The 24423-nt window shown below is 37.9% G+C and overlaps 1 protein-coding gene across 5 annotated transcripts in view; it reads right to left on the reverse strand.

Moving 5' to 3' along the window:
• Positions 1–3232: 3232 nt before the first annotated feature.
• Positions 3233–24423, reverse strand: part of ARHGEF10 (Rho guanine nucleotide exchange factor 10) — a 114736-nt gene continuing 93545 nt past the window's right edge. For all 5 annotated transcript variants that reach the window (XM_050893456.1, XM_050893454.1, XM_050893457.1 and 2 more), the window contains 4 exons: positions 21274–21416; positions 15026–15200; positions 8105–8227; positions 3233–6104 (listed from right to left, as the gene is read on the reverse strand). In XM_050893456.1, coding sequence (XP_050749413.1) covers positions 5590–6104; positions 8105–8227; positions 15026–15200; positions 21274–21416 — 956 coding nt within the window. In that variant the 3' untranslated portion in view covers positions 3233–5589. The remainder of the gene's footprint in view (positions 6105–8104; positions 8228–15025; positions 15201–21273; positions 21417–24423) is intronic.

The raw sequence follows: 24423 nt of genomic DNA on the forward strand, positions 1-24423 counted from the left end.
TTCCCTTTGAACACCTTTGAAGGTCGTGCTGTGAAAGACTAACTGCCTTTATAGTGTGGTTTATGGAGCTTGGCCAAAGCACTTGAAGTGCTTTCGGTCATATGTCGACATTGTTGCATTTCAAATGGAGTCACACAGTAAATCTTCATTTGCCTAGGAAATTTTCAGATCCTTTCATCTGAAGCTGTTTCAGTGTTGCTATTTTGATTCTTTGTTTTAGGAGGCGAAGAGTGTTTCTGGGAGTTCAGTAGCTGGGCATGCCTTTAAGGAAAGGGCTATGATCAAGTAAGCACAAGTACAAGGCAGCAGCAAATCAACTAATTCTGAAAAATCTTGAGCTAGATTTCTCCAATCAAATAGCAGATAGATCTAGCAGTGTGCATGCTGCATTTGTGAGGAAACGGGATGTAGATTCTACATACAGCTATAAACCCCCTAAATCGGAAAGGTGAAGGAAGTAAACCAGAATTTTGAGCTGTGCCATGGTGCAAGCAGCTGATGAACCATCACAGACTAACAATGAGACTCCTTGTACCAACCACTGGTACCTGTATGGTAGGTATCAAGTCTATGCTAGCACCTATTTCTGTCTCCTGACTGGAAGAGACTGGTCTCAAGTTCTAGACTGCTAGGCAACCATCCCATAGGAAGCAGGTTGTATGGATACATGTTAGGCTACATCACTATCAAGAAACCAGAGGCAGAGAGCCTATTCTGCCAGTGACACCACACAGTTTACATCCATGTAGTTAATCAGCCCTGAAAATATCCCAGGTAAGTGGCCTTGTCAATGCTGTCTGACGGGAGCAGCCCAGGCCAGGCTCAGTCCCAGAGAGCCAACTACTAACTATGATCACAGGTCAGTGCTCAAGTTGTCACCCTAGTCCTGGCCAGTTTACTAGCACAGTTTCAACAACCACACGTACAGGATGCCTGCAAGGAGGAGGCAGTTTAAAGGGCTAATCATGGGCTCAGAAAGCAGCAATGGCTTTAATCTGTGTGCTTTTACAGACTCATCATGTGGCTTCAAGTCAGACAAACACTTTTCAACTCAGTTTCTTCCTAGCTATGGATGATACTAATCTGCCTTCTCAACAGGACTATTATTACGTGAAGTATTATTACTATGAAGATATGTAAAGCAATCTAAAAATACTGTTATCAACTCCATGGTATCACTCATTGAAATACAGATTAACTCTTACAGAACCCTCCATTACAGTTGCACCTTTCAAACCACAGATTTTTCTCACCCCCAAATGCATTTTACAAAAACTAATTTGTCTTCAGGCGGTCAGAAAAATAGGACAGAAGAGAGAGGAACAGTGAAATTCAAGCACCGAACCACAGTTCAGGAAACCCTTCCCAATATTTAGTCCTCTCTTAAAGGGGCAGTAAGCAATTTTTAGCCCTCAGCCTCCCACTCATAAATAATGAGTTGTAAATTCCCATTGGGACAGAATCTGTCTTCAGGTGTGTGAATGTACAGTATCCTGCACTCACACAATTTGATGTTTTTCAGAACCATATATTAAAGAGATGTGGTATAAAACCAGCACCAACAAGGCAGGCTTTACTAGCAACCAAACAGTTCTCAATAACTCTTCTTGTTTACTTATAATAGTGCAGGTACACACAAAAAGGCTATTACCGAGTGTGATGAATAAAAGTCTCAGTATTTAAACACAAGCATGGGCTTCTGTATATATCCTTTAGGGCAGATTAATTAGAACGAATTGCTAGTTAGCAACTGAAAATTAATTTCCTCTGTTAATGCTTTTGCTCTGCAATACTGATTTTGAATATTAATGCTTCTCATTTTTATGCATCATGCATGCTGCCCAAGTGCTGATGCATACTCACGTAGACAGCATAGTAAAAATTCTACTGCATAGACACTATTTGGGTCCATTGATACAGGGGTCTTATAAGGGACTGCATCACTTTCAGAAATTGCATTTGCTGGTGTTTACATTGTAGAAACTATAAAACTAAAAAATATACATCTTTGTTGTCCTAATCACATATCCTATTTTCCCTTTGATGAGTCCATCAATATATACTCATTAATGCATGCCACAAAGTCTAGCCTTCTAGTTAAAATGACGACCCGAGAAATGTAATTCTGAAGTTAATTTTTATCACATTTTTTATTAAACATTTTTCTCAGTTTATACTTTGAACATAAATACACAAGTTTTATGGCTCATGTTATAAAAGACACTACTATGTGTTAGAAAACATATATAGAATATATCATAGTGGTTACACTTGCTCCCCTCTTTTCCTAATATTTTCCATAACTTCTATTAATCTAGAAAAGCAGTATCAGAAAGCAAATCCAACCTACCTAGCTGCACAGTCTAGAACAGCTATAAAGACTATTTGCCAGCTGTAAGAGAAACTTTGGTTCCTTCCTGCTTTCACAGTAAGGTAATACGGGTTAGCTGCGTATCAGAAAACACATTGCACCTTGTGCTCAGTTAGTTACTAAAAATCTTGTTCATGACTGTGTATTTTTAAAGACAGACATACAGCTTCTCTTTTGCTTTACAGCTTAGTAAGATAAATAGATATGTATTTTCAAAATAGTATAATGTAAATGAGGGACCTAGTTCTGTTCTTACTGAAGTCACTGGCAAAACTCCGATGTACTTTCAGAAGAGCAGATTTGTACTTTGTTTCTACTGTTTTATTGATAAAACTGAAGAAAATTACCTTTCAGCTGGAAGATAGGATGAATTTCACTTTAAAACTCTCATGCATTACTGCTAGCAGATCCTGTAATAACGCCATGCATGGACTTCCAGTTGAATGTGTGGTGGATTCTGCTTACTGCTCCTGGTGATAAAGATACATGAGAGAGTGGACATGATCCTCCAGTCCCGAAGGTATGGACGTGGAATCCCATGCCCAAGGAGCACGCAGAATAAAACCTGTGGTCTTTTTACTGCACTGTAGCAAAGGGATACTAGATTATATATGGTTTATACACAGAAGAATCTTTTAACTTGTTTTTCAATACACATACATTAAACTGTGCAATGTAGTACTTCCACACAATGGGCAAAGAGCAGCTCCCAGGGCCATAGCTATGGAAGAGTGTAGAAAATGCAACTGGCCTTGATCCCTCAAGCCAGGCAAGCCCAGGGAGAAGAGGAAAGGTTTGGAAAAATGTTGCCAGCTGCCTGGCTTAGAGGCAGTCTGCCTTTTTTTTTTTTTTTTTTTTTGGGCACCAGGACTCACGCCAAGACTAAGCCCATGCCAACGCTGACAACACCCAACTAAAGTTGCAAGATACACAGCGAAAGACACAGAACAAAAGGACAAAACAGTAATGAAGACCCTAAGCCTACAATCCCATCTGTAACAAGTGTCCTTCATGACTCATTGAAGTCCGTGCTATTATGGCTCAAGAATCCTGTTCCGATCAGGATGTAGGATGTGGGCAAAGCCTCTGAAAAGAAATCGGGGTGCGTATCTGATTTTTGAAATGCCTATTTTGGTGCCACCTAGCAGGCAAAGACTGACTGCACTGGCATTCCCTCTGTCCCGCATACTTGGTGGCAGGTGGCAGGGAAGACCTGATGTTACTCTGGTGCTCTGTCAAACTTGGTAAGTCAGCCCACCCACCGATTTTGGGGTCACCTCGATAGAGGTTTGCTTTTTAGAACAGACAGACTGAAAATTTAAGAGATACACAAATCTGCTGCAAAATAAAGAAAACAAATTTCAGCAACATTCAAAAAAACATACTGCTATTTTGGAAAAAAAACCCCTATCTTATATCGAACAAAATAATTCAGTCTCTAGTACTGTTTACCTTGAAATGCTATGTGCTGGGAAACACTGTAATTATGGTTGATGTTGATTTAAACTAGGCAGATTGAAACAAAACATGGTGCAGTCAAGGAGTTTGTATTAGAAGTAGCAGAAATAATTTCAGGGCAAACCACCCCCTTATTGGGATAACAATGGTACCAAAGTAGCCAGAAGTTTTACTGGATTCTAGTCAATGCATACATCTGACAAACGTTCTGCTTTGGATATATTTAATTTGCGTTTTACTGAACTGATGGATAGTATTAGAGTTCTTAACATACTCAACTGAAACTTAATCATCCTATTTTCTCTGTACTTTTCAGTCTGTTGATGAGGGAAAAGGATGTTCCCAGTGACTCCATTCAACATCTTATCTGTATTAAACATATTTTCAGCGAAGGATTTGTCTCCTCACCATTTTTGGCAATGTCTTTCTGAGCTGAAGGCTTTGTCTTGTATTTCACATGTGCAGAGACTAGCGCAAAAAGCAATTTCAGTAGGAATCCCAAATTCAAAGTTTCCTTTGGAAAGACATCTATTCATTAAGAAATGACGATTAGGTCTCTCTTTAGAATTGAGCCCTCTAACACTACCAAAGCAACCGCTTGCCCAACTGAGTGAATGAAGCTGTGCACGCTATTTTCACAATATCCATTTACATGACCATGCTTTGCTGAAACTCTGGGTGAAAAGACGTGACTGCCACTCAGATATGACCATCTCTCTGCTGTTGCTGTTGCGCTGTGACATTATTTGATAGGTGTTTGCCTGAGGACATAGCACAAATCAACTGATGTAGGACCTATAACCACAGTGATTACCTGCACTTCCTATAGATATTCCAATATTAGTATATTTCTCCCCAATTAATGATTTAATTAATTTCATTACTAATTTACTGGATGTGCATGCCTCCTTAAAAATGGCATAGTCCATGTCTAGCTTTGATACTGAGCTGCCAGGGGGAGAATGCATTAGCAGCACTACAATGCACAGCTGTCCTGTATCTGTATTTTCTATTTGCCCTAAGCCATAGCATCCTTAGAACTCTCCTTGTATAACGAAGGCGAGTCACAGACACATTGCACCTACCAAGAAAATTAATGCGCTTTTTGTACTGCAACATTTTTAATAATACTGAGCATTAGAAATAATAATAATTAAAAAAAATCTATTTTTATGTTGAAATAAACAAATACCAATCAATTAATATAACTGTTTTTGTCCAGATCAAACTCTGGCTTGTGAATGATGGTACAAACTATTATAGTAATTACTAAATTAATATTAGCTTGCATTAGACTATTTATTGTTTAAAAATATTTGCTAATTTGTTGAAATCTACAGTCCATGCAATATGTCACTTTGGAAAAAGAAACAACAGCTGATTTACATAAGCAAAAACCAGCATGAGACACGGCATGTGTTCCTTGACTTCCCTAAGTGCTATAGAACATAATTATGATATTTATAAATGTGAACATAAATAAGGTAGAGATTCTAAAACCATTTAAAAGTGTCTAACAGATCCTTTTTGTTCTAAGTATCAAGGACAGCATCAACAGCTAAACGTTTTCCAATACCCTAACGTTGCAGAACGTTCTACGTATGTGAAGACTGTCTTGCAACCCTTAATCCTGTGATCAAAGCCTACTGAAATTGCTCCCAGGTGTATAAAGTCTATCCATTTGGGTCCTAAGCTGGCATTTGCTGTAAAAGGATATCAGACTTTTTTTAATAGCAGAAAGAATCTTGGATTTAGTTCAGTTAGATATTTAATAGTGGGATTTGCCAGACCATCACTGAAGACACTAGTTCATCTTGTCGCTGCTGCTTGGTCTTCTTGTTCACTCTTCTGTGTCCTTGGCCACCAGAAATGACTAATACTGAACTTGCTTTCATTTTCTTGGATCTCTGTCTTTTACTTTTCAATGAGATATTCTGATCCTTCAAAAGCTCATAAATGTTACTGTCCTCTGGCCTATGTTCTAGGGAACTTGATCCGTGAGACAAAGTAAGGGATCCAGAAGATGACGACAAGTCACTTTTTTGTGCAATGGATCCTACTGAACCCCCCAGCCAAATTGCAGTGTCATGGGTGTTACTAAGGGAAGAGCCTGGTCTTTCATTGTGCAGAACGTTCTTTTGGTCGTCGTCTTTAGGTTCTGAGCCAGGAGGCAGGCTGTTCCTCAATTTGTTTCTGTTCTTCTTGTTCATAGATGCAGCCGTTACAAGAAACTTGACGGGGCCATTGTGTGCATGATACGACACCATTCCTCTTCCTGGACCCAAAACAAAAAGAAAATTAATGAACAGTATTTATTTTACCACAGTGTTCTACCATAATTAGTTCATGAAATTTGCTCAGAAAAGCGTAACTCTTAAAACCCTATTATATGCATCCAGTCTGTCTTTTGCTTTGTGTGTACACAATTTACAGAAATGTACGATAAAATAATCTACTGTACCACAAGTGTTTTAGGACTGTACTAATAAATCAGCTGAAACATGGCATTATGAATTTCAGTTGACTTACTTTTGTGCTCTGTTCTCACAACAGCACGAGTACAGAAATGCTGCTAACTTCTTTTTGTTGGCATCGACACAAACATAAGACTGAGTTTTCTCCGGTAATCCACAAACAAAATATGTGGTTTTCAATTAATCCTATTGTACCTCTACAGAATAGCATAAAACCACCTGTTTCATTGTAACAGACCCCTCCACACTATATAGCAGAAACTAAAACTCATCCTTCTGAACAGTTGTCTAGTTGCCATGGCAGATTCATAAGGAAATGAGTGAACAATTATTATTTTTTTCTTTTTAAAAAACTATTTAAACAGTGGGATGTTGGCAGTACAAGGAAGATTTACACTGTGCAAATCATTAGAATGTATGAAAAACAAATTGCATACGGCCGAATTCAGAAGCTGTCACAATATCAGTATATGTGGCTTTTACAGCAAAAAAAAAAAAAAAAGAAAAAGAAAAAAGAAAAAAAAAGTAGGATTCTACAAAATCAGCTACAATATGGAAAAGAGCTAGGCTATCAAGCGGAAAAACCCACAACCCTACAAATCACTCGGTCCATCCCTAACTCCCTAATGCATTCCAGGTTGTAATAAAACATATTCTGCTTTTACAGAAAGTGCAATGACATGAAGATGAACTATCACTATCAGAAGCACAACTGAAAAAAATCACAATTTTTCAGTTCAAATTCCAAATACGGTATCAAAGACTACAAAAATAGATCCCTAAATGTAATGTTGCTAGATCTGTGAAATCTGACAAATCTTGACCCAAAATAAATGCAAGAATACACAGATGACATAAACCACAGTAATCAAAACAGAAAATGGAAGAATAAAATGAGAGATTTTTTGATTCTGCAACTATGCATTTTCTTGTATTGCATTTATTTTCACCTCACATAGGTTCCATATTTTTAAGACGCATTTATCCTGTGTCATACTGGATTATTGCTGCATACTTTGCTGAACACAGAGGATTTCGTTTTCATTTTGCAAAGTTACATAAGCTTTTTTCCCCCCCGAAGGAAGCTGCAAACAGCTTGCCTCAAAATCTGCCAGCTTCCCTCCACAGCGCAGAAGCTCAAGCAGAATCCCAAACCCAAAACGTAGCATGGCAAAGCCCCTATTAAACACATTTTTCAAATCTTGCTTCTGCTAGTAGCTTAAACATTTACAAAGTGATACAGCACCATTCACGCATTTGTATTTCAAATGGGGTAACATGAAAGTAACTCAATAAATACATCTCTCCAAAATGCAAAAATCTTGATCATTGTCAAAAAAATGAAATACATACTCTCATATATTCCAAGTCTCCTGTTTGGGGAGAAAGGGCACAAAACCAATTTACTGAATAACCAGTCAGACAACATACTAAATTTTCAGTATCTATGTGTCTAAACCTAATGCATCTATTTTCCCCAAATCTGGAAGAAAGATTGTTTGCATTCTCTTCTTATCCCCATATATTTGACTGTACTCCGACAGGATTAATGCCAATCCTAGTCTTATGCCCTAAAGAAAAACAGTTGTCCCGGCTCAAACAACTGAGACAAAACTAGACAAGTATCTGCATATACTGTAAAGCTCAGGAAGAACAACAAATACAATTTCATCACAAAGCTCTGATATATATCTAAACAATGCATATAATTTGGCAGGTTCACTTAAGCTATGGACAGAAGAGAAATGAAATCTTCAGTATAAAACCACTGTACTCGATCCGTTTGAGAAATTTCACTCACCAGTTACTTTGGGAATCCCCTGCAAGCGTGGCACTGGCAATGCTACTATTATACCCAGGTTTGTTCCAACCAGCAATAAACCATGGCACACCAGGAGGCTGGTCACAGAAACACGCTGCTGCCCTGCGAAGTTTAGGAAGTGCTCCGTTACTTAAGAGTGATGATCTTTGCCAAGATCAAAGTAACTTCAGGTAAACACAATCAGCTGTACCGTCTCATTCAGCAAAGCACTCATCGCAAAGGCAAATACTTTGCTGGATTGTGGTATTAAACTTTACATACATGACAATTTAAATACTATTAAACTTCTGAAACATTCTGTCCTAAATCTCTAAACCACAGTATCTAAAAGTGGACGTAGATTATCTTTACAAATATGCTTTTACGAATAGACTATGTTTGTATATTCTCAATAATAAAACTGAAAGGCATTTCACTTCACAATACTCAATAATGTATTGCCATAACACACTATACTTAAGACTCAAACCTGTTCATGCTTACTTTTTTCTCCTAGTTTTTATTCTGTGAAACTGTATCAGAAGTGCTGTGTCCCCCAGTTTGAGTTTGGGTCCCCCTGTACAAGAACGGCATTGGCATATTGGAACAAGCCCAATGGAAGGTGACCAAGATGATCAGGAGACTGGAGCACGTAGCATACAAAGAGAGGTTAAAAGAAGTGCTGTCTGCACCGATCTGATGGGAGGGTGCACAGAAGACAGAGTCAGACTCTATTCAGATGTGCACAGTGATAGCATAAGACACAATGGATCAAATCTGGAACATGGCAAATTTCGATCGTAAGTAGGGAAAAGCTTCTTCATCATAAGGGTGGTCAAACACTGCAACAGGTTGCTCAGAGAGGCTGTGGAATCTCCATCCTATCCAAAGATACTAAAAATTTGTCTGGACAAGTCCTTGAACAACCAGGTCTAATCAGGCCTGCTTCAAGAAGGATGGACAAGATGACCTCCAGAGTAATTTCCAATGAAAATTATTCTATGATTTTCTACAACACATTATTTATGAGATTGCCATTTTTCTAATGAAAACAAAGTCATTTTTGTTTGCAATGCTTACTAAATATGTTTGATTCAGTTTAGATGGATTTTCAAAATGGCCGTGACAAGTTCAGAAATGGACACTACGGCCTGCCCAAGCTTTTGCCATGGCCCAAGTTTATGTGCAGGAGCATTTAAACTCTGCTGGAATCCTCCAGGTTCAAAACCTACATGTTCTTGGGTTTATGATTAACTTCACGTGCAAGAGAGCAGTCATTCCCACCTTCATCATAGTTCTCAAGTTGTTAATCACTTCAACAGTAAGTAGGGAATTTGGATTCCACGTCTGGTACAACTTGGATGAACCTGCATGTTCCACACTTCGGAAAAGGACCTTAATTATGGTGTATCACAAATGAATGCATTTTCCATCTCGTCCCTTGAAGCTGAGCCAATTTACACCCAAGAATACATGAATCACAGACCCAGTGGGAAAGCAGGGAAGGAGCAGCTTGACTGTAGCCCAAAGCACTCAACTGGAAAGCAGGAGGTGGACCACAGTTCAAGTCTTTCCTCACAGAACTTTACAAAAACAAAGTATTAACTCAGCAATGGTGTGTTGTAAAAGGCACACGTAGGGCCAGATCTGGAATCCCAGCTCTGTCTACCCAAAACCACATTCTAAAATACCCTACAGGCACAATGATGAGGTCACCCTCAGCAGGTGTAACAAGCACGAGTAAACTGAAGAGGCTCCATCTACTCATGCAGACCTTCAGAGACACCTATGTTGTCTTCCATAAACTGTAGGTGTTTATGCAGGTAGGACTGCATCATCCCTCTTCAGCTAGATAAGCATGGATGGTCTATGCCTACAGATAAACTACAAACCTTTTGAAGCTTGGAGTTTGCTTTTTTGATGGTTTTTTTTGTTTGGTTTTTTTGGTTTTGGTGGGTTTTTTTGGTGTGGGTTTTTTGTTTTGTTTTGGGTTTTGGGGGTGTGTGTGTGTGTGTGTGTGTGAGATATTAATGGGATTAATTTAGTTTCCAAAACAAAGCACACAAAGGTGCTCCTTCAGCACAAAAGAAGTTCAAATGGTGATGCCCAAACACCTGTGTGTATTGGAGTTTTCAAAAATCAGTATTTGAATTCTGTGAGCTGAATTGAGAGCTCAGGCTCGCTCAGGTTATGTATGACATGCAAGTCCTCTCCCACAACTGGTGCCACAGCAAGTGCAACATAAATGCAGGTTAGCTGAACCTCACTCCATTTCACTTAAAGCTTGTTTTTTTAAAACTACAAACAGAAATACTTAAGTACAATTTTTAAACTTTTACAATTATCAAAAACTCCAATTGTACTGTTGCCTCTCAAATCCCTTGCAGAAGCAAGATGCTCACATTTTTAAATAACAGATCTTTAACACTTTTTTAAGTGTTTAAAATGTAAAATAATATGCATGATTTCATACTCCAACCCTGAAGCAACTTCTAACCAGTAATTTTTACCAGGGAAAACTGGTAATATGCATTACTGCTTCCATAGGTGAAAACAGCAAATGATCAGCCAGCAACTTAGAATCTTAAACGCTGAACACAACATTAAGCATGAACCATCTATAGCGATGTCAAAAGGAAAACTGCTTGCTTTGAATCTTGGAAAAGCAGGAAACATCTGCATCTGAAAATATACTTTAAAATAGCATGTAACAACTAAAAAAATTATATATAGATTAAAAAACCCTTTTAAAATACTGACTTAAAATATTAATTTATTATCTGCTAGCCAAGGTTTGAAATTGCACTTTTCTTTATTTTGTGACTTTTTATTCTGATATATTTCAAATTCAGAGAAAAAAAAATGTAAAACCAATTCTCCAGAATGCATTATGCAGTAAGAACATAAATTAACAAGAAGGGAGAACGATAAACATAAATGCCAAAACCAATCAAATACTCTTATCTTTAAATGACAACTTTTAGATCACACTGTCCCAATGCAGACAGAACTGTTAAAACCTGTAAAATCATCTGACCAAGATCCTGACTTTACAAAGAACTGAAGCCAACAACTAGGCTTATACATGGACAAATGGTTTTATTGCCTTTGTTCTACTCTATGTTCACCCTTCTCAGGTCTCAATTACAACAACCACCAGACCCAGACAAATCCTCATGTGTTCCCACACAGAACTTCTGAAGTCAAGCCTAGGTAGGTGCAAGGGCATACTGGTGCATATCCTCTTACATGACCATGTGGCTCTTACTACATAAAAAATAAGCCCACTGTACAGATCTATTGGGCTGACCTAAAGTTTTCCCCAATCTTTTTATCGTTTCCCAGCAGTAAAATCATAAAACAACTGCATTTTATGGTCTGGCACCTGGTGGGGTGTGGACAAAAGAAAGCTGTAAGCCTCAAAGTATAGTTTGTTTTCCGCAGAGAGGAAATGTTACTTTTATTTTTTTTTTTTCCCCTTTGCTTTTCTTATGTGTTTCCAGGAAACACACATGCCATTAGAGGATATACGGGTATAAACAGAATACAGCAACTTAAGCAGAAATCACCTCTTTGTTAAACAGGTAACCTGTCATCATCCATATAAGCAATGAAATTACACGTATGAAGGTCACAGTAATCTCTTTAAAAGGACAAACTCTTTTAGAGCTGAAAGGAAAAACATGTTTAAGGATGTTCTTGAATAATGAAATATTGAATGTGACTATGAAAAAACAAGTGGACTGTCTATTCACGTACAGTATGATTTTCTTTTTTTTAGTGTGAGCTGTGATGAAGGCTGGTGAAAACCTGCCTTTGTTGAGATTTCAACTACGGATCACAAACGCTAAGCATAAACTTGCTCTACAAATGAAGTACATTGCACTAGCGAAGTGTGTATATTTGTCTTCAAATGTTAATAGATCCCCCCCCACTGTTCAGTATGCCTTCTGCTCAGCTAACAGAGCTGTGCTTGGGCCACTTAAAAGCAATCCAGTTGTACTGTGGTTTACTAGATAGTGAAATAAAGTTACCTGGACCTGTAACAATGATGATGCTTTTCCTCTCAACCACTCTCTTCCTTTCTCACATAGCTTTTGTGCTTTTTTGGTGTTTTGTTATAGAACACAAGCTTGTTATACATTATTAGGAAGTATGTCTGATGATACATGAAGTAAAGGTACTGCAGACCACTCTGGACTAAATGTCTATCCCACAGTTGCCTCCATGACCCTGGTTTAATTTCCAGTCCTGCATTCCTACACACAAACTTCCCATAACTCCAGAAAGCAAGAGCCCTCCCAGCTCCATTCTTCCTTCACAAGTAGACTGCCACAGATTTAAAAAGTTACGTCCAGCAGATAAAAGATTCTGCCAGACACAGTCTGCTTTTTTACATGACTAAATTTTGCCGAATCGTAAGGACAATCACCTCCCGTGCCATTTCCCTTACACTTCATTCCTCTGTGATTCTGTCCTGTCCACTGTGCTGCAGGCTGTCTTCCTCAAAGCAAAGGAGGCACATCCTTTACAACAAGGAGAGCAGGCAGTGATATTTAAAGCCATCTTCTCCTAAGAACAAAATTGGGAAAATCTAATGCTATGAGAACTGGTTACTAAGGTTATGAGAACGTCCTACTCCTCCATCTTAATTAGTTACTACAGCTATCCTTTAAATACAGCGCTGTAACTCACGGTAACCATTCCTGACAGTGACAGTAAATTTTTCTTTTACTTCTACTGTATAACAACAAAATAATTTCATTAAGTTCATGGAGTGATGTTCCTCTCATTTACATTACTTTAAACGAAGACACAGATGACATCTCCAGGTAGCCTACCGGGCCAATACTACACATTGTTGTTCCTACTAGAATCTTGGCAAAAGAAGTCCAGCTTCTTCAAAGTTATACTGAGATCTTGCCTTTTTAATCTCTCTTCTTAAGACTCTTATCAATATTTTAACACTAATTTCTTCTCTCTCATTTCAATACCAGTTCAATTTTTACTTATCTATTATTTTTGCATATTAAAGAACTCCTGTTGGATTTCAGAAAACTAACAGAGCTGTTTCCTTTAAAAGTCCTAAAAATCCTCAGTAAAGACAAATACGTATTTTGTAAATATGCAGCTATTTCACTCCTTTTCTGTTTCACTTTGTTTTTTTCTTTTTTAATCTCAGTATATACTACACAGAGCTTGATTTATTCTTAGGCTGCTTTTAGTTCCAAAAGGTCCTTACTGCTGCTTTATTATGTAAACCTCCTACTCCTCTGTCTTTTAGCCTTTGTTGTTGCAGCATTATTGGAATCATATAAAGAGGCCCAAGAGCTGCTGCTAAATAATTGAAATTCATTTCATTTTTAGAATGGATTCTCCCTTGGAACATTTGCTGTAATAATGTTCTACTCCTGAAATAAATTTCCATTTCCATTCACTGGTGTGCTTTTTCTGAAGACACTTAGAGGAAAAAAAAAAAAAGGAACTAAAATTGGTAAGAATGACACCAAGGAGATATAATTAGCTAAAACTCTTTTACAAAAAAACTGGTATGTTACATCAGCAGTTTTATTACCATGGCAATGAACACTATAGCTAAATTTTTGAAGATTTTTATATGCAAAAAATACGTATAAGGGAGGCCCTACTTCCCTTTTTTCCTCTGCTATAAACAGCAGAACATATTAAAAGTTAATCTTTTTACAACTGATCTTGATTTCTTTGCATAACTGTGACGAACTCAAACAAATGACCTATTTAAAGGCAGGCAATTTGCTGCTGTTCAGTGTTGGAGTTACAGCCAACCACCACAGGTAAAAACACCTTGTCTAGAACATGATATAAATGGACACTATTTAAAATAGAGCTTTATTGCAAAGCTAATGTCATATCTGAAAGAAAACATGATGAGATGACAGAGACTGAAGAAGTGAAACATTTGTGATGCAAGATTTATACCTAACTCTTGTAATAATATAAATATAATCTCAGTGTGGGAAGAACTGGCTTCTGCTAGAAACGAAGCAACAAAGCTGGTGCACACATTGCCCATAAAAACTGCAGCAGCTCGGTCTATTGCAGTCTATAGACACGGAGAGACAGAAAGCAGAGTTGTTCCCTCATGGACACCTCGTGCTCAGCCATGCCAGTATCACTGTTCTGTCCGTCTCTTCTCCTAGCACTGCCACAGCTCCCACCTGATGCGCTCGCTGATGCTGAGGTCTTAGCCACTCACTTGCAAAACTGATACAGGCCAGTACAACTGTCTGTGACACTGATGACTTGGGGATGATTTAACAGCTTCTGTCTTAAAACACCTAAAGAGCTGTTAAACTTTATCTTAACAACCACAGGTTCCACCTTTACTTAGAAGACTAACCTTTTTATTCAACAAATTAAAGCTTCAATCAGCAAAACGCTGAACACACTCTGAAACGGCAGCGTGTGAGTGGTTCGGCTGAGTTCACTGGGACTACTGATGTAACTAAAATTAAGGAAGTGTTTTTTTGGTCCGGATCTTAGGCAAATTGACTCCATCATGTACTTTGATACTAAGTTCCAGAAGCAAGTGCTAAACTCTGCAAAGCAAACACATTTTCATGTCAGACTGCATTGTCCTACTGCTTCACAGTCACACACACACACACACACAAAAAAAGACTAAAGAGAAGAATCCACCTGCTTATCTATATAATTACATTTATAACCTCTAAGAAGAGCAGCTGCTACTCAACCAGCTCACTGAAGACATTATTGTTCTGGGCAGGCAACAGACTGTGATTTACTAAAGCAAATAGGAGACAGTTATCAGACTCAAAGTTCGAGTTGGACCTTCTGATTCTGGCCTAATCTACAACACTCTGGAGAATGACGGTGATAAAGACAAAACAAAAATGTTATCACACAATGTGATTCAGCTACCTGGCAACATATTGTGAACAGGTGTGGCAATGTTAATATCCTGGAGGTGTTTCAGTGTCTCGGTGTGGAACAGGCGAAGCGTAGATCCAGATGTGAAGGCAATCCAGATTCCCACTCCAGCAACAGCCATGTGAGAGATCACCATCCCTTCCTCTTGATGGGCTTCAAAATGGCTCTGTAAGAAAAACAAGGACTCTGTGGGGAGATGCAAATGAACAACATCATTCAGCCTTCCTTATCAGCTCTTCAGTGTAGGCACTGTATCTTTGTCCTCCATGTCAAGGACAAAGCTAGCTTCCTCTGCTTTGCTCAGGATATGTTCTGACTGCTGCATATGATGTGTTAATTTTCCTGTTACTTTTTTTCGAAAATACATCATCATTAATATGGAAGAATTCTCAGCTCTTGAGCCAAAGCTCTACCTAATGATAGAGTAACTTCACAGTAACTTAGATATTGTATTTATTAAAAATATTGCATGGGAGGGGCTGGCAAGCCCATAACAGCTCAGACTTAAAAGGATTTTCTATTTCTTTATTGATACTCCTTTAGGAAAACTACCACAGATGAGGTTCCTGGGAGTGGGCAGATTTCTTCCTATGTTACTTTTATCTGCAGCAGAACTCCTCTTTAAACAACAAAAAATATTTTTCTGTTCTGTTAGGGGGTCTTTTCAGAACAAGGATAATAGAATCAAGGAAAAGTCATCTTTAGAAAGTAGAGTGTTTATGAATATAAATACACAATTATTTGCTCAACTATGTATAACAATGTGAGCCTTAAAACTGTGGCTTGCTTTTCGACTCATAGACACCTCTGAATTTCACAAGTATTAGCTATTTTGTTTTCCTGTCCTTCAAAATATTGACGCTTCTCATTAGAAAGGCCAAAATCCTCCTTCTGAAGATAAGTAATACAAGACTTTGAGGACAGACCTTTTCCCTTGATCTAGTGCCTTCACAGTTACAACTTCTGCATGGCTCCAGAAAGGCCAAAACCTTTCTACATGCCCCTGTTAATGTGCAAGATAAAGCTGTAGTAAAGTTCTTTAATCATTAACAAGAAGTAGGGATTTTTTCTTTCCAGTTTTGTCTTGTAAGTAAACTGTATCTGAAGTTAAACACACCCTTTTAATGTTGTGCCAGCTATTACCAAATACAAAAAGCTATTCTGATAAACATAAAACTTCCTTGGCTAAATAAATGACAAACTGTTCCTTGGATACAAATCTCTCTCTGAGGGATATGGAAGTAAATACCTGCTCTAATATTCACAATACATATTATATACTCTTAATTATATTTGCAGATAAAATGCAAAAGTACCCCCTTCCTCCTTGTAAAAGTACACTTAAATTTTCCATGCATTATAATTAAGAGTTACATTTTGGTCATTTTGCACCTAAAACTAAATTACATGTTTCTCAGGATAAGCTCTTAGCCTAAGACAGTTATGTTTTGAATATATTAGGGTTATAGATATTTTGTTCAAATTCTCCATCTAAATTCAACAAACAGGCTAAGATCAGAGATAAAGAAGAGAAGTTGAAGCTTTCACAAAGTGTAACTTTTGATATTATACTTAGTAGGCACTTGATTTTCTTTTCATACTTTATTGTGCCATAAATTAGTACTTTCCACTGAGAAATTGGCTGTTTAAAAATAAGGGGAATGATTTTTTTCTTCTTTTCATTTGCTAACACTATTCTTCAAGTGTTCAGTTTTTAGTAAATGAACAGAGAAGTTTCTCTTCAGCTGTTAGGCAGTGGTTCAGTTTTTGAGCATTAGTGTGTTACCTTTTGACTCTTTGAATAACAGCACTGCAGAACATAAAGTAAGAACCTCTGGTAGGCACATTTATATTCACCGTTTTCCTCAAGTAACCTCCATTCATTCTTTACCAAATGATATACACAATTTGAAAATCATACGATTTATTCAACAGAAGAATTCATCCATGAACAACATCCTTCAAAGCCAGAAACAGCTCTTATGACTAAATTTCTGGATATTCTCATCATGCATGTTTCATTGCAAAAAGGATTTTAAAATATTAACTTCTGTTTACAGACTCATACATCCCTACACTGATGACCAACTGACTTTTGAAAACTTCTCAGGGACAGATCCAAGGCTGCTGAAGTGAACCTGACCAGCAACTTGCACCGTTTGAAATTAGAAGAAAAATGAAGCAGATCGTAAGAAATTAATTTTCCCTGGAGTGGTCTGACCGCAGCTGACACTTCTGTTGGTGCCACTGTAAACAACTTGCACATGCATTTCTGTCACATTCCATTTTTACCAGCCAACTCATTATACTCCCACTTAGTCTGTCCTGCCGTTTGTACAGCTGTCCGCTGAAACACGTAGACACATTTAAAGTAAAACTGTAATACTGTCAATGCCACAAGCAGCATGTAAAAAGAACAATTCTCATTCAAAGGGTCTTCTAACATGGAGCAGGAACATAGCCCAAACCTGTACGTTCTTTTACAAATGTGTAAGTTTTTGTATAGAGGATAGCTTTGACATATGTTTCAATTACACGTCTATCTGAAAACCAATAGCTGGCCTTTTTCTTCAATTATTTTTTTCCTTCTCATAACAAGAAATACAGATACAAAGGACAAAAACGTGTTATTCCCTTTGTTATCAAAACAATTGAACTTCATTTTACTTTTCTCACATTCCTCTCTATTCAGAGCCCAGCTTTTTTCCCCTCAGGCTCTCTCGTTCAAACTCTATAGCAACACCAGAGCTGCAGAAGACACGCTGGATGCTGCAGCTCGCCTGCCCAGCAGTGCAGCCCGACATAGCTCACTATTATTTCAGCAGTGTGGGGCATAGCTGGAGTCTTTCTTTCGAGGGGGTGCTCACTTGCACCAAACAGCTGCGCCAAGAACTGAACCACGATTTTTCAAGCTTCATGAGAGATGCATAATGGGTATCATTGTCCACAAGGTAAAACAAATGACTTTTACTACTTTAAAGAAGTTACAGTACTCAGGCAACATACACTCATGTATAGGGATTTTAATTTGTTTTGTTTATTCAGCTGAACATTTCGGATTAACTTGTGTATAGTTAGACAAGTTTTAAAAACAAGACAAAACAAACCAGGATGGAATGCCACTCAATTGGTGACTTTATTCTGTTACATACTCTGGCATTTTTTGTTGTTTTTAAACAAACACATACTGCCTTTGCAGAGTGTAAGGGTCTACAGGCACAGAGACCACTACGGGATCAAGGTCTATACCCAACAGCAATACAGCTGTCAGATCTAGGGTCAAGACCAAGGATAAATTTCTTCTTCACGGAAAGAGTATCAGAGTACGTAATTAATATATAACAGCAATTGATGCGTTTCTCACATCTCCCTTGCCAAGGAGCTTGAGGCACTGTGCCAGTTTGGGGCACTGTGCCAATAAAAGACATTTCCTAAAACATTCTATTACAGTAACATATCATTAAAACAAGTGAATTGAGAGTCTTATCCATATCAGAGGGGGAAAAAAGCAGGAGAAGTGAATAACATCCAAACCCAATATATAGGATGCCAAACCTGCTCATTTACTAATAGTTATTAAAAAAAAGCTTAAATAAGAATCTTAGAAAAGTAAGGAGACATAGAATGAGATTGTTTTCAAGGATAATGTACTTTGCACTCAGCAAATGCACAGTTAAATATGAGCTACCTGTAAAGCAGGGAGTGCCTCACAAGGACGAAGTTTACAAAATGGTCTCGAATATGTTCATGGGCTTGCACAAATATAGCCTTAAAAACTAGTCAGGTGCCTTTATAGATAACGTATATGACACAGAGCATATAGTATGTGTGCATGATAGTAGAAAGCAATGAACAAACAAGCAGCTGTAATCTGAAGTATAAGGAGATATAAAGGAGTTCAGCAAAGAGGGAAGAATAACAGTTGAGCCCTGTGCAACACCTGGATTCCTGTTGATAGAGCAAAGATGAATATTATGCAAAAAAATCTTGAGTCAAATCATTCCTACTAACTCTCAACAAGAGAGGGCACAGAGGGAGATTAAACATTTCCTTGCTGCTGTTTCGCTTCACACAGCAAAGCTTCTGCTCTGCACAGTAAGGAAGAGGTAGCTCAGATGTATTCAGCTGCTGTTATTGTTAAAATATTCCCTATAGACAGAGTCTAAATTGCCTCATGTACAATATAATATTGAAACAATATTGCCGATGAACATGGTATGCACATCATAGCAGATCACTTTTGGAAATATAAACCCAGGAAGTTATCAAAACAAGTCAGGTAACTGAGCAGGTAGCAATAGTGAAAACATTAGTGAGCTGTTTAGTCTGGTGAGATGACGAAAACAAGATCAGTACTTGTGTATGTCTTAGGACCAGTAAAGAGGCCACTGAAAATCATCATTTGTTCACAATTCTATGAGGAAGATGACATGCTACGGTAGGGGTATTTGTGTGGAATAAAAAAGATGAACTTCAGCCAGTGATACAAAAAAATCATCACGTTCTTGAATAAAATTATCTGTGTCAAGGAAACATCATTCAACCCATATGCACCACTTCCAGTTGCACCATTTCTTATATGTTGTTTGCTGCAGCATTCATTGCCTGTATATTAATTATAGCTATAAAAGTCAGTGGATCTATAATAATCTGAGCTCTGAATACAATGGACGGGTTAGTTTACAAAGCACTCTGGAAATGAAAAGAAACCTCCTGTGATGCTTTTGTAGCAAAACTTGTAGTAACAGCTGAAAAATGAAACTACCATGTTTGACAGATATTGATAGAATATTTGTTATTTTATCTCTCTGAACTTCTGTTTTTAATACTGCGATCCATTATGCTACACTGTATTTTGATAGAGTAAGCTTTATACATTCTTTAATCCTCAAAGCTTGTCTAACTTTGGTTTTGTTCTCCTGTGCCAAAACAGCACAGCATAGCCCAAACTGCAGCCATACCACCTGCTGTAGGAAGAGCTTTGTGATAGAACTAGGCCAGAATTGCCAAACTTATTTAGAGAGATCTGGCTGTATGTAACCAACCTCACACAGGAACAATCTGGCTGTGATCTCTTACCGTTGCTATGTATTTCTTGGTAAGAATCAGAGAGATTCATCATCAAAGTCTGTAGGACAGTAACCAGGTGTCGCAGAGGCTAACCTGCCCCCCAATGAAGCCAACAAAAGTCCATTTCAAGCACCTGTCCAAATCACTCTGCCAAAATCTCTCCCTCATCATACCATTCAAACTACCAACAAAACAAGCCTTAAAGAAAAACAAAGCAGGAAAATACATGATCAGAGCATCTACTTGGACAAAACAAACCACCCAGAAAGCACAGATAAAGACAGAAGAAATAAGGATGTTAGCTCTTTCCCTGCAAACCCATGACAATGACTCACAGAATGAATTGTACCAAATAGACAATTGTTGGGAGAAAACACGATCATCAATGAAACAAAAAGCTGCAACAAAGCACACAAAGGAGGAGGCTGTGAGCTCATCAGGACTCCTGTTTGAAAGAACTTCATGCCTGTAAACATCATGCAACTCAGTGTAACTGTATTGTAGGTTGAAGGAGAGGCTTAATTCCTAACGTTTCATCAACTAAACTTTAGACCACTAAGACATTCTTTTGGTGGAGGCTGCAATTTTGATAGAAATGAGGGCCTAACGCTTTCTGGAAAATGCGGTCACAAATATGAGCTTGAATCCTTAACACTCTTCTCTCCTTCCAGAAAAGCTGACTTTTGTATGATTATTCATTGGAAAATGTCCTTACGCAAAGCAAATTTTTGTAGGCCACTGAGAAGCAAAACTCTGAAGAAATACATTATGAAATCATCACAAGGTACAAGTAACATCTAACTATGTAGAGGCAGTCTCTTAATTAAACCTTCTGGAATTAACAGGCAATTCCTCTAGGCACCCGCTTCTTCGCTGCCTTTCCTCGGATCTCATTTTTAAGCAAACCTCTTGCATCAAATACTCTATGAGTTCCAAGCACCTTATGGAAACCTGGGGGAAAATGGAAGCAAACCTAGGTCTAGAGACATCAGCAGAGAACATCACAGCAGATTTTCAAACTGCGGGGAGCGGGATTTAACAGAACTGAAATCATATTTCATGAAAAGCTTCCTGAATCATGAAGCTTCCTAAACAGATTGTAATGTTTAAAATTTCACCACTTACACCTTGTAACATAGCATGTGAGCAATGCTTGTAAAAGTGTTTACCTCTATGGAATGTGTCACAGTGCTGATTATAAAAATTTGTCCACCACATGCAGCCCAAATGGTCTCCTCCATCACAAGCAGACTTCTAACAGGCAGAACACCCAGTTTAACTATCTTCTGAGGTTCCGTGTTCCACGTCCCATCTTCAATAAAAAAGAAAGGTTATACACAACACAATGGTAATCTTTGTTTTAAAAGAGTTTTGAAAACACTATCTCTCAAGCCTACTGCTTGAATCTCTGCAAGCTGCCACTTCAAGCTACACTGTGATTTACGTATGTTTAATTTTAGCTTCCAGGGTAAGTTTGTAAGGGTAATACAACATTAAGAGGAAAAACCAAAACCAAACACTCATGTGTTTGTTAACTGAACAAATTTTATCTGGATTAATTGATAAACAAGGAATCCCACATTGCTGTTCTGATACAACTGCTTTCCTTTCCAGAGGAAATACAGTCAGAAAGCCATGGCTGATACAATTTTCTCCAACTCAGAAGGAGCTCACAACTGACCTATTTCAAGATGAATCAACTTCCAACCAGGACAGAATCATCTTTCATGTGAAAAGTAGTCAGCAAGATTTTTACTGTAGGTTCTAATGAGCTCAGATGACTCTCTAAGAGCATGTTGATGCAATGGACTTCCTGCTACTAGACGCTTTGTTTAAGAAGGAAAATTTCTTTAAAAAGAAATTAAAACTTAATTTTTTCCCCCAACTATAATCCACAGTGTTTTCTGTGGACTGCATTCAGCAGATCCAAATTACATTATGAATGTGTATGTGGCACAATCAATTATTCAGAGACCTTCTGGTAAAAACTGCATGCCACCACTTACCGTTTTGGTCACTCACACTTGCCGTCTCTTTGAAACAAGGATTAGCAGGTTATTTCTCTCCAAATTTAAGAGCTAGCAACATGGGCTTCTTGAAATAGCAGCTGTGTCTTTTATACATACCATTTGACATACTAAATATGTCAATAATAATTTTAATACTTTTATATGAGTTTACTTCTATTGTAAGCGCTCATTGAACATAAAGTCTCAAAGACCACATTGCTATCCATTATGCTTTAGTAATAATATCAAAATCTGTTAAAGCATCTGTTTTTACACTGAGATAAAATATGTCAAAAAGGCCCCATTTCCTCACTTTAAAGCCTTCTTTCTGCATAAGCTGCAGAAAAGTTGTCTACTTTACTGACACCGGTTTCAACTCAGTAACCACTTAAATTTTGATTGATGAGACCAAGGTAAACATATCTTTAGGCAAGCACTTAAGTACAACTTTTTTCTTTTTCCCCCAATAACAAGCGCATCTTTTATTATCTGCTTAGGTGAAGGGGTACGAAATTTCCTGCTTCACAATAACAGCAGCAACAACAATAATGAGACGCCTCAGCTCTGGAGTGCTTCTCATTGCTTCTGCCATCTGCATGATACAACCTTTGCTGAGTCATTCTCAGGATGTGGCTCTCTTCTGAAAGCATCTTTGTAAAAATGACATTTAGTTTCAGGCCGTCAAAATAATTGTCATGATTTTAGTTTGCAAGTGAGAAGAGTGTTTCCAGTTATTAGCCTGCAAACTCTCCCAGCAATGTTAAAGTCACTCTGTGTTCCTTGTGACTCATACGTACCATTAGTAATAAAGAAACTTCTGGAAAAGTTTTCATTTGCTAGCAACCACATAATCCTCAAATTAAATTCTTAAGTGGAGGCTGCCCATACCCTATGAATGCTTGAACCACTGCAGGCAGTTCAGAGCAAAGCCTTCAGAGAGCAGAGCTGCACGCATGTGCGTATCCTGACTTTCGTTGCATAAGTTATGCTGACTACAAGTCATAACAGCATTCAGTACGTAGCACCCTCGTGTTTCCTTTTTAGGGATAAAACCAGCATAATTCTAGTATATTCTTACCGTCTCTTCTGAAGGATAAAGACAAAATTTGGACAAAGAGCAGATATGCTGAGCAAGAAGCTATCTTTTCTTCTGTGGTTATATTTTCACACTGAACAACACATTAATGTACAGATAAAATCATTCACTGAACTCAACAGCTCTTTCTCTTAAATACATTCAAGCTATATATTAATCTATATATAATGCATAGCTGATACTGAAGTGACAGGTGAATAGGGATTTTCAGGATCTCAACTGTGGGCTCGGATTTAAATTTTGCTTAAATTTCATTTCAAGCATCTAAGGTTTGGGTTTTCTTTTTTTAAATCTGTATCTTTATGCCCTCAACTTCCATGCAACTCCTCAGATGGCAAAGCATTAAGCTGTGTTATTAATTTTCATCAAGTCTTATTTAAAATTATTATCTAGCATTTATAATAGTTTTGAGTGAAAAGGAAAATTAGTAATGGTGTCAGGTGGATGTCAATTGCAAAATAAAATTCTAAAACAACTTACTGCAAGGCAAAAAGGTGAGTTCAGTATTACCAATGTTATGAATACTACCAGTGTTATGAATATTCGATTCAACAAATACGCATATCAAAACTCAGTTCTCACAAAACCATTTTCTGTTGGTGCTGTTAGCACAGCACTTAACAATCCAGTTAGCTTTAAGAGTTCAGTGGGATTGGACATATGAAAAAGGTGAGATGGAGACCTGATGTCTTTCATGTTACCATGACTTCATGCAAAGAAACTGCAATCCCACTTGATATATCGGCTCAGGAAAAATCCAAAGCTATCAGTCTACCCAGATACCCTTGCCATGTGATAAGGCTATTCTGTAGTACTTTTTTATTTCTTCCTGCAAACATTGCTGTCTTCCAGATCAGACAGCATCTGAGACAGATGAGGGGAGAAAAAGGGCGGGGGAGACTCTCTAGTCTGGTAATTAGGGCAGTACTTAAATGATGGGTCAGCTGTGTTCTGGTCCCTGTCTCAATGAACGCTTAATTAATTATACAAAGTGGAATGGCACTAGGAGGAGAAATTAAGCACTGTGCATCTCTCTCGTCTTTATTTTGTGGCAGCCAGGGAAATCTCTTGCGAGTTGGAAGCATGGGTACAAATCCTCTCAAGCAAGGCAAGGGATTAAGCCTGGTAATCCAACATACTTCTGTGAATGCTTTAACCACAGGCTGCTGGCTAAAAGCAAGATGACTTCATTTTGCTGACCGAGAATTTTATCA

This window comes from Gymnogyps californianus, chromosome 3, assembly GCF_018139145.2.
Source record: "Gymnogyps californianus isolate 813 chromosome 3, ASM1813914v2, whole genome shotgun sequence".
Lineage (NCBI taxonomy): Eukaryota > Metazoa > Chordata > Aves > Accipitriformes > Cathartidae > Gymnogyps > Gymnogyps californianus.